Source organism: Frankliniella occidentalis, unplaced genomic scaffold, assembly GCF_000697945.3.
Source record: "Frankliniella occidentalis isolate FOCC.00 unplaced genomic scaffold, Focc_3.1 Scaffold136, whole genome shotgun sequence".
NCBI classification, from domain to species: Eukaryota; Metazoa; Arthropoda; class Insecta; order Thysanoptera; family Thripidae; genus Frankliniella; species Frankliniella occidentalis.
The window spans coordinates 181,621-197,530 of NW_026267263.1; the positions used below are offsets into that span (position 1 = coordinate 181,621).

Sequence of the window (15,910 nt, forward strand, 5' to 3'; positions counted from 1 at the left end):
GAGGGGCTGGTTGGAGAATAGGAGGGGCTGGTTGGAGAAAAGGAGGGGCTGGTTGGAGAATAGGAGGGGCTAGTTGGAGAATATGAAGGACTTGTATGACAGTAAGGTGGGCTGGTTGGAGAATATAAGGGACTGGTAGGAGTGCAGCTGGGACTTGTAGGGCTGTAGCTGGTTAGACTATAGCTTAGGCTTGGTGGGGAGTAATATGGTGAAGTTGGGCTGTAGTTGGGTGAAGCTGCCATGCTTGGGGAGGTAGGAGCATATGCAGGGCTTGATGGAAAATAACTGGGAGACCTAGCCCCACCAGGACTGGCCGGAATATAAGGACTCATTGAAGGACCTGGGGAGCCAGGTGAACCAGGAGTTGGGCTCCATGAATAAGCCGGTGAAAGGCCACTGGCATCACTAGATGCAGATGGAGAAAATGCAATTCCAGCTGGAGTCATACCACTGTCCATGTGGGGTGACCATACACTTCCATACATGGGAGTTCCAGCTTGATTCCATGGAGTCATTTGAGGACTGGATGGTGTGGCTGCAGATCCAAACAGCATTCCTCCTCCCATACCCATGCCAATATTCATGGGTATTTCAATACCATACTTGCATTTTTCCGCATCCGAGAGAAGATCAAAACACCCTGTAAATAAATGAAAAAGACAGAGAAGAATTAAACAAGGGACAAAGTAAACACAAAATTAATTTTGTGCAAAATAACGTACTCGTTCTTTACAGAGACCGTTTAGTGCCATCCACACCTTCTTGGTGGTAGAAAGAACGAGTATTGTTCTCAGTGCAGTCTAATCCCTAAACATGTGTTCCCACTTTCATCTCAGAACACAGAACACCTACTGACATGAACGTAATAATATTTATTCTAAACTGGAAATGCTGGTCTCAATTTCAACCGAGCTTAGTGGACACTGAAAAATGTAGAATAACAACATATAAATGCATGATTTTAGTGGTTTTGAAACGCAGAATTATTGCTAAGAATATTATATTACAGATTTATATTCACTTTCTTAACATATTTCAGAAAACATTTAATAAATTTTGTTCATGATTGTGTAAGTCCAGTCTGCCATCAGTCAGTTGTTTTTCAACCCAACAATCGATATGCGGTCTCTCTCAACAGTATCAATCAATCAATCAATCAATCGAGGACCCAAACACACGCCAATGTGTAAAAGCGGCCGAGTCCCTTGACTCAATCCCGAATTATTTACTTCCACAAGAAATGATAGGCCGCAGGTGTCGGCAACTGCCGGGTCAAACCTATAAGAGAAGCGGTTTAGTTTGGTTGGTCCTCCCCCCATGCCTTGCTTGCTACTGCATCAAGGTAGTACAGTAGGTAGTGTCAGTAGAGGTGCTGCGTTCCCATTGGCTGCACTCCGGTGACGTCAGCGATTTGCTTGCCGCTCCAAATTCAAATTGATAACATTTTGTTTTACATTGGTGACAAAAATAAGCCTGAAATATTAAGTTTCGACCTTTCAATATTGCGAAATATTAATTCTTTTGTTAAGATGGAAGATGAAATCCACGTGAAACCACCGAGCGTCGGTACATCATGGTCCGATCGTGCCGGGGCAATTTTTTTTTCTTGATCTACCAATTAAATGATGATTTTTGATGTAAAGGAAACCGTTCTCAAAATTTTTTTGACCGAGTTAGTTTTTAGTAAAATCAACATATTGCTTATTCAATAGTTGAGCACAAAATCCCCACCCCTTGCCCTAGGAAAAAATTCGACCTCACTGTCTGATAGAGCTCATCTTTCTGATTAAGAAAATGTATGGGTTGAGTATATTCACTCACATATTGACACCTCTGGAGCTATGCAAAATCTTAAAAAACACTCAAAATGTGGTTTTTCTCCATTTCCCAAAATACGTCGACATGGATTTTGGATTTTTTTGTTTTTCTGACAGCAGGGCAACTGCCTGAATTCAAAAATCCAAAGCCTGTATTTTGCCTATGACTGGTTCGCGTTTTTTTAATTACTTTAAAGCTATATTTTCACAAAAATTAGATAATCAACGAACCAAAAACCTGGAAATTTGCTCGTGTTTGGGTTGCAATCAACCAACGGTGTTCCAGTGTTGCAGGCAAGTACGTTTACACTTATTTAAGACTAGAACACATGTGTCTTAGGTCAATTACAGACAGGATTTCTGTGAAAAATGGAGTGTTAGCATAAGCCAACATTTAATGTATAGCTTTATTAGCCACGGACTTAGAATGAAAACCCGCAAAATTTGTTAAGAGTTCTCAAAATATTACTATAAAACTTGAAAAAAGGTTCATTATTGGTCACGCCTACAGCAATTCCAGTTTCGAATGGTATAATTGTCATGTGTGTACGTTTCCCGTGTTCCGAGGATGACTAGCGTCACGCGTGACATGGCACTGAGAACAATACTCGTTCTTCGTACCACTAAGCAGGTGCAGGTGGTGGTAAAGAACGAGTAAAAAGCGTGCAAGTGGAAAATAAAAAATAAAAGTAAATGCGAATGTAAGGAAAGCAAGGCTGACGACAGGCACGCGTTAAGGCATATTAGCAGGAAGAGAGGCACAGAAGGCACAGCACACACACACACACTAACTGTATTTGTAGGTTTTATTTGTACAAAGTTGTGCATACGTATTTTTCGCACAAATTTGTGCGTAGAAGTGCATGTTTTTATGCATGCGTATGCACAAATTCGTACGTTTTTGCGCACAAATTCGTGCAAATCGAAACGTATGCACAACTTTATGCAAATGTTTGCACCAAAAACTACAAATACATTTAGTGTGCAGGCAAGCACATCTAGCATGCGAGATCTGTCCGACCTTTTTTCCTCCCGGGCAAAGGGGCCACGGGGAGGCTTGCCACGACTGGTGTTGGCTAGCCCAACACCAGCCGCCCCTACCCTCTCTCTCAACCTCAACAGTATGCACTAATAATAAGCTGGGCAAAGGGACTTAGAATGAAAACCTGCAAAATTTGTTTAGAGTTCTCAAAATAATACTGTTAAACCTGAAAAAAGGTTCATGGTTGGAATTGACACCAGCATTTTTACTTTAGAATGGTATTAGTGTCATGTGTGTAGTGTACGTGTTCGAGATGAATCGGCGGTACGTGACACGGCACTGAGATCAATACTCGTTCTTCCTATCACAAAGTAGGTGTGGGGAACGAGTAAAAAATAATAACAACAAAGAAAGGACAAATAGGCAATGCAGCTGTGTTTTTCAGCTTACCTGTCCCCATACGTGGTAACTGGCCCAAGATAATATTTTCGGACACTCCTCTCATAGGATCTACTTCAGCATGAGAAGCAGCATCCATTAGCACATCAACAGTTTCTTCAAATGAGCACCTACACATAAGAAGGGTTACAAAAACAGGAAAAAAATAAAAGCTAGTGAAGAAAGAATTGATATCTAAACTACTATACATACCTCATGAGAGCTCCAGTGTCTTGTCTGTTGATTCCATGACGGGTAATAGCCATAAGATGACCTTTGGCTGTCATGACATCACAAAGCAAAGCCAAGTGTCTGTAGTTTACATAAAGACCATAGAAGGAAAGCACGGCATTCATTTCTTTCTCAACAGATTTTCTGACGGCTTCAATCCCCAGAACTAGGAAAATTTCACAGATGTCGTTGGAAAATGTTCTCACAGGATCAACATCCCTCTCACTTAAAACCTTCATCAGACTAGTACCATCAGTTTCAAGAAGCCATTCAGCAATTGCCTTGAATTCTCCAGTTTCTGTTATAAAAATTCTCTTTTTGGAATCTGTTTGAGGGAGATGCATGTACACTTTTCCAATTCCTTCAATGCCCTGAAGTGTCATATCAGATAGCATGTTGGCCTCAATACACCGTAAGAACATGTCATCTTCCATTTTATCAACTTGCTCCTCCTCATCTTGGAATTTGCTCTCATCACTGTTCATTATACAAATACGAAGTACAAGCTTTTCAGCGTTATCATCGTTGAAAATGCAGCTCAAATCTTCACCGAAACCAGCATTAATTTTTTCAGCAATCTGTTCCATAGTGAGCTTCTGATTAGTCATTCGCTTGCGGTCAAGTTCAATACGAAGAAGCCATGGTGATATTCTTGTGGGGTCAAAGTCTGGCATTTCATAGTACACATTCACAAATTCTTGATCTTCAGAAATTACCGTGTTTTGAGGATCTGGGTCGTAATAAATAGCAGTATTTGCTGTGACCTTTCGAAGGGTGGTATGTTCCAATCGACAAAGGACATTTTTGGCTTTCTCAGCATCCCTTGCTGCGACACCAGAGAGAAAAACGGTTAGAGATGGGGCTTTAGGCTTCTTACTGATGTTGATAATTTCCTTCAGCCTAGGCACACCAAGAGTTACGTTCTTTGATGACACACCAGCAAAGTGGAAAGTGTTCAATGTCATTTGGGTGGCAGGTTCACCCAGAGACTGAGCAGCCAATGCACCTACCATTTCACCTGGTGAACATTGCGCCTGCTGAAATCTTGTTTCAATTTCACCAATTAACCATTCAAAGGCTTCCGAAGATAACCTAAACTCTTCTGCCACACACTTTGTACAAAGTGTTGATCTGACCAGGCACTGGAACAATAGTGTGGCATTTTCATTAGCCATTTTGCTCAGCCTGTCTTCACCTGCCACAATTACACACTTCAGAAGAAGCTCTTGAACACCCCTAATTACTCGTATTGGACTTAGATCAGTGGGAGCTCTTTTGTTAATGTGGAAGATTTTCTGAACATTCCAAATCATTCTTTGAAGGTTACATGGAAGTACAACTTTGTTGGTACCACTTGGGAAGATTTGCCGAAGCGACTCACGGTCCTTACACAATTGTTCCCATTCCTTCTCCAGTTCAGACACAACTTCTCCAGATCCCATCAACTCTTTCATGACATCTTCATTGAAGATTCTTCTTAGAGTACACTCATTAGTGGGATCAAATTTGAACTTACGCTCAAATGCCTTGTTAGATAACTTAATGGTTGATAGATTTTGGAACTCTACAGATTCACCACAAAGGCCATCCTCTCCATAACGCAATTGAATAAGTTGACCAACAGAATTACGAACAGTCCCATCATAGTTCACCATGACAGACTCCATAGCTTTGATCAAACGACGTTGAATATAACCTGAAACATAAAAAAATAGATTAGATTTATTAAAGGGCATATGTGTGCAAAATATTATTTGGTAGATCTTTTAACACAATGAGAGAGGTAAGGATTAATGGGTACCTGTTTCAGCAGTTTTGACAGCAGTATCAATAAGACCTTCTCGACCTCCCATAGCGTGAAAGTAGAACTCTGATGGTGTCAAACCGGCAAGGTAGGAATTTTCTACGAATCCCCTTGATTCAGGACCATAATCGTCTTTGATGAAGTGAGGCAAAGTTCTCTTACGGAACCCAAACGGAATTCGTTTACCTTCTACGTTTTGCTGACCTACACAAGCAATAACCTGAAGCAGAAAATTAAATGATTGAAACAGTAATAACAGATTAGATTAGATTAGATTAGATTAAAGCATCCTACAGGGCCAGGCACCAGGCACCACTGCCTAATCCGATATTTTTTGCCGTCGGCACGGTACCCTGGACACTAACGGCTGAAAATGGAGAAGGGGATGCTCGACCCAGGGTTACGGCTTCCTCCAAACAGAGCGAAGACCAGCCCCCCGTTGAATGGGATGGGTCGGCACCGTTAGTGGGCAAAAGGGGGGAAGTGGGCTGTCCCCACGGCCCCCAGGGAGGGGGCGAAGGAGGCGGCAGCCCAGAGTAAACAGGCAAGTGCAAAGCAATATACGAAGGCACAGAGGGCTAAAAAAAGGCTGGTTAGGCAGGGCAGAAACGTAGGGTACAAGGGAGGGGTGGGGCGGCCTGTCACAGACAAGGCAAAAGTGCACCCCTCCCCTAGCAGTGCGCAACAGTCAGGCAAGGCTCAGGCGAGACGCGGGAGAAGAACGTAGAGGAGAGGAGGCAAAGACGACCGAGAGAGGCAGACGGGTGTGGAGGCAAAACGGCAGAGCGACGCTGGAGAGGCAAGACGGCAAAGAGCAGCCGAGTGCAGTGCAGAGGGGGAGAGGCAGGAGGACAAAAGGGAGAAAAGGGGTGGGGTAGAGAAGTAAGGTGGCAGGGAGCGAAGGGTAGAGAGGAGAGAAACCCGTACGAAAAAGTTTAGTCCGGCATCAGTCCGTTTTCGGTCCGCAAAGAGTCCGGCTGGACAGTCCGTCATCAGTCCGCAAAAGCGAGAGGACTAGTCCGCGAAAAAAGCCAGATCGACCAAAAACCGACCTATTTGCCGGACTAGTCCGGCTGGAACTAGTCCGCTTTTGGTGCGCATCCCCGCCTCACCAGACTGATCGCGGACTGGTCCGCACGTAGAGCAGACTGAAAGCGGACTACCTGAAGCACAGCTGACCACTACCGTGCCAAAATTGATTGGGAAAAGTGCAAAGTTTAATGTTTATTATCGCTAAATAAAGTAAAATATCAGGTCAAGGTAAATTGAACAGTGGTCTTCGAGTCTTAGAAACGAGGCGAAGCCAAATCCGCTGTCTGTTTTGACCTAGCTCAAGCCGTTTACGAGTTAGCTGAAAAATTTGCTTCGATTTCAATGAAATTAAAATGGCCCTACTAAAATAGGGTGTAGATGTCCCAAATAAAATTTGAGGTCAAAATTCCTGTAACTTCCAAAGTTACAGCATGGCAAACTTGTATCGGGATTCGCTCCGGACAATTCTTTCTTTTTAACAGTGCTGTGCTCTGCTCCCGGGCGGACTGAAAACGACCTGGTCCGCTGCGGTAGGTACTCAGGACGGACTGGTCCGCCAGTAGTCCGCCGTTGGAGGACTGATAGCGACCTAGTCCGTCATGGGGCGGACTGAAAGCGACCTAGTCCGGTGAGGGCGGACTCTCTGCGTACTGGTCCGGCATCGCACTTGGCCGCTGCGACCTCAAAGCGGACTAGTCTGCACGCCCGGGGGTACTAAAAGCGGACTAGTCCGGTGCACGACGGATCAAACGCGGACCAGTCCACAGGGGTGCGGACTCTTTCCGGACCGAAAACGGACTGATGCCGGACTAAACTTTTTCGTACGGGAAGCAGAGAGGGGCGAAGGGGTGGAGAAGCGGGGCGAAAGTGAGAGGCAAAGGGGAGCAGAGGCAGGGCGCCCGGAGAGTGGGAAAGGAGAGGAGAGGCAATGCAGGGGGGAAGGCCCATGGGGGGGGGGGGCAGAGAGGGCCGAAGGGGTGAAGAGGCAGGATGCCAGAGAGAGGCGAAGGTGTAAAAGAGTAAGGTGCCAGAGAGAGGGGAAGGAGAAGAATAGGCAAAGCGTAAAAGAAAGGAGAATGGGGGAAGAGGCAACTAGGCGGCGAGAGAGGCTGAGGAGCAGGTAGGCAAGGGGGAAAGGGGCCAGGGGAAGGGGTAGCGCAAGGAAGGGGAGGAAGGCAAGGAGGCGGAGAGGGGTGTAGGGGAGAATAGACAACTCGGGAGAGAAGGGACAAGGGGTGAGGAGGCAAAAGGGCAGAGAAGGGAAGGGGGAGCGTGGCAAGAAGGCAAAGAAGGCGAGCAGGCGGAGAGGAGAGGTGAGAATGCAGAGAGGGCCGAAGGGGTGGAGACACAGGGCACAAGAGTGACACAGGGCACAAGAGAGACACGCAGGTGAAAGAGAGGAAGGCGGGGGGCGAGACTAGGTGGAGCAAACAATCGAGCCAAAGAAACACACGCAAGTCAGACAGAGGTAGCAAGAGGCCCGAGCCAGCAGAGGGTGGTCAGAAAGAACACGTAGGGTAGGCTGCCGGCGGTGCGCCGAACAGGGTGGGGCAGGCCGACGGCCAGAGCATAGGCATAGGTGCCCAGCAGCAGCCGGCGCGGAACCCAGGTGCAGCCGTCCCCTGGCATCGGGAGGCGTCCACAAGGGTGGCCGAAGGCAGCGGGCGGGTGTGACAGAAGGCCCCTGCGGTGGGCAGGCGGTGCAGTGGGCCGCGGGTTACCCGCGAGCTGCGCCCGGGCGGTTGCGGGTGGGCAACGTCGGCCACGCAGTTGGTCGAGGGCGGCAGGCGGTGGCGACGGCAGGCCGCAGGCGGGCACCCCCCGGTCAGCAGGAACGGGACCCGGGTAAAATAGCCCCGTCCGGAAGCCCTTCCAAGGCGTTCGAGATCCCGGGGGGCGCTGCACTGCGCCGTCGGTGCCGTTAGTGGAGTGGTGTCCGGTGGTGCTGGGCCTTCCACGGACCCGGCCCGTGCTGCTCAGGCCCGCCCTCCCCGGCACCCCCAGTAGGGTGCCCGGTCCGGTCCCAGGGTCGCGTCGCGTCGCGGCGCACCGGCAAACCCGGGGCTCTGCTGCGCGGACTATCCAAGCGACGGTAAAGATGGGGACGGAGCTTGCCAAACCTGAGCTATAAGTGCGCAGCCAGGAACCTGAAACGGACCCGCGGGAAGCTGGGAGGAAACGATTAGGTATGAAAGTGAGTGCAGAGGAGCCAGGCGAAGAAAGCAAAGCAGAAGTAAGCTGGATGGGCATGCCTAACGGACCATCCTTGGCCTACGCGTTTGGAGTCTTGCAGAAGCGGGAACAGTGCACTGCCATGCATTAATTACTCTGGTCAGCCCCTGCCCACCCCCCCCAGGGAGAATCGCGAGGAGACATGCCTCCACGAGCCCACTGGCTAGCCCAGTGAGGCCCGCTCTCCCCTAAATGATTAAAACAGTAATAACACTACATAAAATTACAACCTGATGAATGTAAGACGCCTAACCTGGGAAATATTGATGTTGGATCCTTTTGAACCTGATACCACCATAGCTTTCAAATTGTTGTATTCAGTCAAAGACTTCTTCGCTGATCCACCAGTTTTATCACGAGCATCATTGAGAATACGATTGACCTGACAGTTAAGAGGAAGAATATGCATATTTAAAACTTTGATATGTATGAGAGATTTCAAATTTGACAGAAATAGCAATCAATATGTAAAACCATTAGATTTTCAATATGATGTACCTGATTTTCAAAGGTCTGCCTGAGTGTGTTACCGGGTGTTGGCTCCAATTCCATATTGTGAGCCTTCTGAATAACTTCTATGACATCAGCTTTAGCTTTCTTAATAGCATTCTGAATCACAGAGTATGTTTGCCGATCGGCAATTGTGTCACCAATACCAATGGAGTGGCCTAAAGTTGATTAAAAGAGGACAAAGTGTAATGAAAATGAACAAATCCAATTCCAGTAGTAAAAGACAAAAAATACCATACCTTCCAAGAGAAGCCAATTATTGACTACTGTCTGAATATTACCATAAAATTGGCCACAAACTTCATGTCCCAATTCCAAGAAAATGACGTGAAGAAGAGATCCTGCAGAAGTACCCAATGTCTTCTTGCAAAGAATACCCTTTATAAGTTCCCCATGCTCTACCATTACCTACACAAAGAAACCCATTAATTACAATCATTTATTGAACTACATATTTAGAATCAAATTCAAGTAAACAAACCGTTGTACCTTAGTATCACCAGGTGAAATCCATTTATATGGACCATCATCCTCTTCATCAGGATGAGTAGAGTGTGTTCTGATCAAGTTCACATTTCCGGGAATAATGAGGGAAAACAATTGCTTACCTAAATGAAGAAAAGATACAACAAAAACAACAAAAAAAGGGCAAATTTTAGCATCATGGGTACAAACAGAACATTTAAAAATAGTAACTGCTTTAACATACCTGTCCAGAGGGGCTTAGGTTTTAAAATACAAGGTTGTGGCATTTTACCATCCCAAATGGGCAGAAACATCAACAAGGTCATCATTTGTTCCTGCACAGCAACAAAACAAAACAAAACAAAAAATAGTGAGGAGGAAAAGGTATAGAGATGATGGATGCTGGATTTAAGAAATCATCCACATTACCTTTTCAAGAAACACATCTCTTTTGGTCATTTTACGGACAGCTGTTAATGTATCCTGTACAATACCCATGACAGGCTGATTTGCCTGGGGAGTGATGATCTGACGGGGAGTGACATGGATATTCTCTACTTCAGCACGGGTCTCCATGGACTGGGGTACATGTAAATTCATTTCATCACCATCGAAGTCAGCATTGTAGGGGGAAGTGCAGCTGAAATTGCACCGTAAAAAATTCCATAAATAACAAATATAAGTAATACTAAATTTGGGAAACTACATAAGATGCATGACCAGCCTGCCTCATAAATTATACCTGAGATTCATTCGGAAGGTTGACCATGGCAAAACTTTGACTCTATGGCCCATCATTGACATTTTGTGTAAGGTAGGCTGTCTGTTGAATATAACCAAATCACCATCTCTAATATGGCGTTCTACTTTGTAGCCACATTGTAAGTGGAGATCTGATGTTTTAGGATGAAATCGTAAGTCAATACGTTCTCCATTGTCTCTGACAATATATTTGGCTCCAGGGTACTGTGAGTTTCCTCTCCTAACCAGTTCTTGCATTCTGTAGATAAAAATAATTTGAAGTCATGCATAAATTAGTTGTGAAACGACATAATTATTATAAAATGAACTAGAAGATCTCCTAAGGCCATACTTGTCTATGTTAAAAGGTGTAACAATTTCAGGAAATGTGAGGTTTTGAGCAATTGATCGAGGAACACCAACTTGATCTATTCTTAAGTTTGGGTCAGGGGTAATGACGGTTCGAGCAGAAAAATCCACTCTTTTGCCCATAAGATTACCACGAATTCTTCCTTCCTTTCCTTTCAGTCTAGCTTTGATTGCTTTAAGTGGTTTCCCACTTTTCTGCATTGCTCTGTTAAAAAAGGAGAAAGTGTAGCAATAAGTATTTTACTCTACAGTGTTTCCATCAAAAGTTACAAGATAGGATTATTTAAGATTAGATTACATTAGTGCATAAATATATACCTTGGTAAGCCTGGCATGTCATTGTCAACCAATGTTGCTACATGGAACTGAAGCATCTTAATATTTTCGGCAAGAACATGTGTAGCAGCTCCAGCCTGTTCATTACGAAGTAACTCATTGTTCGCCTTTAAAATGTCGGATAGTTTGTGTGTTAAATCATCCTGAAAGAAGAAAGAGAAAGTGAAAAGAAGGGCAATAGCAATAAATATATTTGTTTAATAAGAACAGTAAACAACATCAAAAAGTTAAAAACATTATTCTGATCAGATTTCAAACTCAATTCATAACAGACCTGATTTCTAGCTGATCCATACATGACAACAGCTGGCCTAACACACAGTGGTGGAACTGGTAGACATGTCACTATCATCCAATCAGGCCTTGCAAACTTGGGATCCATTCCAAGGATAAAACATTCCTCATCTATAGAAAAATTATTCCTCAATAGTACTAGAATACAACTAGACATAAATTTAAAAGACAAATGTTTTGAAAATTCACCTGTAATGTGCTTTAAGATTTCACAAACTCTCTCAGCTGTCAAAGCAATTTTTTTCTCTTGGGAGTCTTCATTTATGTGTTTCCACTCTGCACTTACATCTAAGCCAACTCTTCGTAAATTGGGCTGATAACGACCGCATCCACCATGACCTTGTTTTCTTTGCTGAAATACACAAACAGGTTTGATTATAACAAACTACTGATTATTAAGATCATTCATTATATTACAAGGAATACTTACCTGTTCTTTACCAGGATCATCGGGATTATGTTTGTTCGTATCCATCTCATCACCGCCCTCACAAATGTGTTTGCCTTTACACAAGTCATACACAAAGGTCAAACGTTTTCTTGGCTGACCTTTAGATTTCATTACTATTTCTTTAATTTTGGGATTGTTCTGATAAATAAGATAATTTTTAAATGAGAAAAAGCAAAACATTTTGTTACAATGTGTAATAGAAGAAACAATACTTACAGGACTAACTAAGAGCTTTGAACAGTAGAAACAAACACATCTCAATATTTTTATTGTTTTGCTAATAAACCCTACATGAAAGACTGGTTTTGCCAAGTCAATATGCCCAAAGTGACCAGGACATTCTGTCATGTTTCCTGAAAAAACAAATGTATGGTCCAAAATATTAAGAGAAAAAACAAACAAAATAAAATAGTGATTCATTCATTCACAGTAGGGTTTAGTGTCACATGATATCATCTACAGAAAAAGTCAGAAAAAAAGATTTCAAAATCCAGAATTTTGTAAAAGAACATTATAAAATAACTGCTAACCTGCACAAGTTTGGCATCGGGAAGATCGATCAATGACACCTTGCCTTGGATCCATGAGACCACCCAACTTTGGTCTACCACCTTCCATAGTTTCGGCATATTTAATCCCTCCCTCAGTGACCGACATACGTCGCTGAAAAGACAGAGAATTAAGAAATGTCAATCTGGTATAAAAAATTAGATAGTTGTGCAATAACTATTCCTGTCAACTAAAAGTAACTAAATTATCAATCATCAATAAGAAAATAACATTGTTGAAATTAATAACTTGCACAATAGCAAGAGTAATTTAAAGCCATTCAAAATATAACTGAGGCCATAGGGTATAAACAAGATAGGTTAGGAACGTAAAGTTGGCTGTAATTTGCATGAATCTTTAAGTTCGAAAGGTTTTAAAAGTAGAAAATACATAAACTCCTGCGAAAAGATAGCTATAGGTGGGATTAGGGGCTGACAACGATCATAATAAAAACATACGACAGCCATTCAAAGTACTCAAGGCTGGTAGGCCACGGCGACTTCGGCCATCAAGCATTTATGGCTAAAAAATTCAAAACTTTCGCTTTCTAATATTCCCAAGTAAAGTTGGACTTGACCGTAATAGAAAATTGATGTACTTACGATCTCATCGGGGGAGAGAATACCGAATTGGACTCTTTTAACATGGCGTATCGGCGCTTTAGAATCGTTCGTCGCCATTTTCAGCGACTGACTGACTACTGACTGCAGGGCCTGTCCACTTCGGGGTTTTCAGAAAGTGGAGGGGGAAGAGAGAGAGAGAGAGAACTTCTTAGTTTTTTGGCCTCTTCCGGAAGTCAGCCAGGAGTAACAAACATAGCGGCAAGCAGCCGAGAGCCGGCGTGTTGTGGAGAGTGGCCATAACCTATCGTGTTCTCTGAATTATCACCCGATTTTAGACTGTTGTGCTGCTTTCTGAGTCACAGTGAGAGGGTGCGGTGTTTTCCCTTGTCCCTGTACTTGCTCCTGGGAAGATTTGTTTCACCTGTCGTAGAAGTGTTCACTCTTCTCGTTCTGGTCACCTGCCAGACAACCACATTGTAAAAAGTGAAGATCTGGTACACAGCAACGGAGCAGGTACATTGTTTTGGATACTTAATTCCTTAATTCTGTGTAGTTTTGCTATTCAAACAAGTTTTGATATGTTGTGACTGTTCGAGTTTCTAACCCAGTGAATCGTCATTATGTACTCTAAAATTCCAGTCATGCGTAACTCATAGGATTGTGGTTTTGTAAAGCTATGTTGATTTCGGTAACATATTTAATCAAAGAGTGCAAATTCTTCTCCTTTATTTCAGTGATGGAACTACAGTGTGACATATGTTTTAACCTATTTAACCTGGATCACCACCGTCCAAAGAGCTTGCCCTGTGGACACACCATCTGTCAAGAGTGCGTGCAGAATCCTGGCTTGGGAGGAAAGTGTCCAACTTGTAGGAAGGTGAGTAAATAAATTGTAAAGCTGCTGGAATCTCACTGCTTCTTTAGACAATTGGACCTGTTCTTTACTTTTGTATGCATGCATGGTTCCATGTAATATGTTTTTATCTTCTTTGCTAAATGCGAAGAAGAAGTTGAAACATTATTGTTATGGAGAAGTCTCCTTTTAAAGAACTTTGTTCCAATGAACATGTAATTTTTTGAATCTTTGGTACGGTAATCAATCCACAATGAGCAAAATATTACTTACCAGTCAGTTTTAAACTTAACTTTAATCAGAAGGAACGCACTGTTTGATAGTGACACAATATTGAACATTTAAACTCACAATAAATGATCTCAATATAAACGAACAAACACCACTCTCATTTTACTACATAGTTTGAATGAAAGAGAAATTTCTGAATGAAAACTTTTCAGACATACTGTATGTTTACAGGACCTGAACGCCGACCCTGCTGACCTCCCCGACAACATTGCACTGATCGGCCTGATAAAAAACGACGGCGCGCCTCCCCGCAAGAAGCCCAGGACAGAAGAGACAGAGGTCCAGCAGCTGCGGCGGGGCGTGGAGGCAGGGCGGAAGGTGGTGGAGGTGCTGCGGCTGATGGTGCCCAAGGCCGTGGAGGCCCTCAACCGCCAGCTAGACTCGTCGGTCGCCCAGCTCCGCCAGGTGGAGGAGGCCCTGGAGAGGCAGGTGCAGCGGGGGGCGGCGGGCGGCGAGGGCAGCGCCCCGGTGGCGCAGCAGCTGGGCGCAGCAGCTGCAGCTGGCGGTGCAGCTGGAGGACAGCCTTCGCCTGCTCACGGCCAAGAAGTGCAGCGTGGTGGCGGAGGAGGAGGACGGCGCCACCTGGAGGGCCTGCGCGCAGCTCGGAGGGTTTGGCGACATCCTGCGGCTTCTGCTGCTGCAGCTGCGGGCGGACGGCCAGCTGGAGAAGGTAGGCCACTATGCAGACGGACTAGCTGCTTATCGCTCTGGTATGTTACTTACATCCGGTTTCTTCTCGCCAGGTCGACGTTGTTGGTTTTCCCGACACCCCTGGAGTTTACGTGGGATCCCCAATCATCTCTGTTCTTTCGATGACTGAAAAAGACTTTAAGGATGGCCGTTTGAAGGTTAATAACATTCTTCTAGACAGAGAACGATGGAGGAAGACACGCAGCCTAAAAATCTCACACGGCGCTGGTTCGGAGGGGCTGCTGCGCGTTGTGGGACCACAACTGGAAGAGCTGCAGATCTTGGAGCGGGTACATCCGAGCGTGATGGTGGAAGTAGAGAAACTGAAGTGTCTCAAAAGACTACAAGTAAGTTGCGTTAAAGCCTTGGACTACCCGGACCTTCCCTTGCAGCTCGAGGAGCTCTCGATACTGTGCCCAGGAGAAAATCAGTTGCGATGTGTGGAGCGGATGCCCCGTTTGCGCAGCCTGCAGGTAGACGATTACTTTGGCCCGCACGTTACCTTCGCTCCCTCGCAGCATGAGGCACTGCGGTGGCTATGCGTGTGCTTCAACACAAACCACAAGAGCACCATGATGTCGCTGATCTGCGCCTACGCCTCATCAGTGCAGGAGCTCCAGATATACTGCAGCGTCAGTGAGGTTAATCTGCATAAATTATTCTACTTCCCCGACCTGGGCGAGGAGCTGGCGGCGTGTGGCCTGCTCGCACTGCGACGCCTCGTCCTCGAACGTGCACCAGACGAACCTTGCGCGGAGCAGGTCGCGGACTGCATGATGCAGTGTCGGACCATCGGGAGCTACTTGCCTCCTCACGTCCAAGTGGTCTGCGAAACGTGTCACATGTCTGTGCTCTAGGAGTGATGCCTCAAGAAGACGCTGGTTCTTCAAACTCGTGACCCGTGTGCTCACAGTCGAACAATCGTGTCCGCTTACAGTCCCCGGTTTATTGATTTGCCTGCACAAACCCCATGTGTCCTCTGTGAGGGTTGTTAGAAACGCTTTTTGTAAATGTAGTTGGTTTCACGTTGTAGAAATAAAAACAGTGACACTTTTCGGGTGCACATTACCTTTGAACGCCGACTCCCTCGCGACAGGTGCGCGAATGCACGCTCCGCCTGCGAGGGGCCCCCTAACTAAGCGCCACGTGCAGCAACGCCCCGCCCTCTCGTCGGCTCTTCGCTCCCACACGAGGAGACGAGGTCTGTAAATTCGTACAGCCGTGCCGGAGCGGAGGGCACCCAACAGCACAGCAGCAACAAC

General features: G+C 45.2%; 2 protein-coding genes across 2 annotated transcripts in view; one reads left to right on the plus strand and one right to left on the minus strand.

The window, feature by feature from the left end:
* LOC113212527 (DNA-directed RNA polymerase II subunit RPB1-like) overlaps positions 1-12,979 on the minus strand; it is a gene marked incomplete in the record, with an annotated part of 23,474 nt that extends 10,495 nt beyond the window's left edge. The window contains 19 exon segments of the mRNA XM_052270734.1: positions 1-640; positions 3,250-3,368; positions 3,451-5,164; positions 5,270-5,492; positions 8,790-8,918; positions 9,035-9,204; positions 9,286-9,454; positions 9,536-9,654; positions 9,756-9,846; positions 9,941-10,151; positions 10,254-10,511; positions 10,605-10,826; positions 10,940-11,100; positions 11,232-11,362; positions 11,441-11,603; positions 11,682-11,840; positions 11,919-12,055; positions 12,233-12,365; positions 12,854-12,979. Of these exon segments, the coding sequence (XP_052126694.1) occupies positions 1-640; positions 3,250-3,368; positions 3,451-5,164; positions 5,270-5,492; positions 8,790-8,918; positions 9,035-9,204; positions 9,286-9,454; positions 9,536-9,654; positions 9,756-9,846; positions 9,941-10,151; positions 10,254-10,511; positions 10,605-10,826; positions 10,940-11,100; positions 11,232-11,362; positions 11,441-11,603; positions 11,682-11,840; positions 11,919-12,055; positions 12,233-12,365; positions 12,854-12,931 (5,027 nt within the window).
* Positions 1-15,703, plus strand: part of LOC113212504 (uncharacterized) — a 44,618-nt gene extending 28,915 nt beyond the window's left edge. The window contains exons 4-5 of the transcript XR_008011521.1: positions 14,238-14,628; positions 14,702-15,703. The gene's annotated coding sequence lies outside the window, so the exon portion shown is untranslated. The remainder of the gene's footprint in view (positions 1-14,237; positions 14,629-14,701) is intronic.
* Positions 15,704-15,910: the final 207 nt, after the last annotated feature.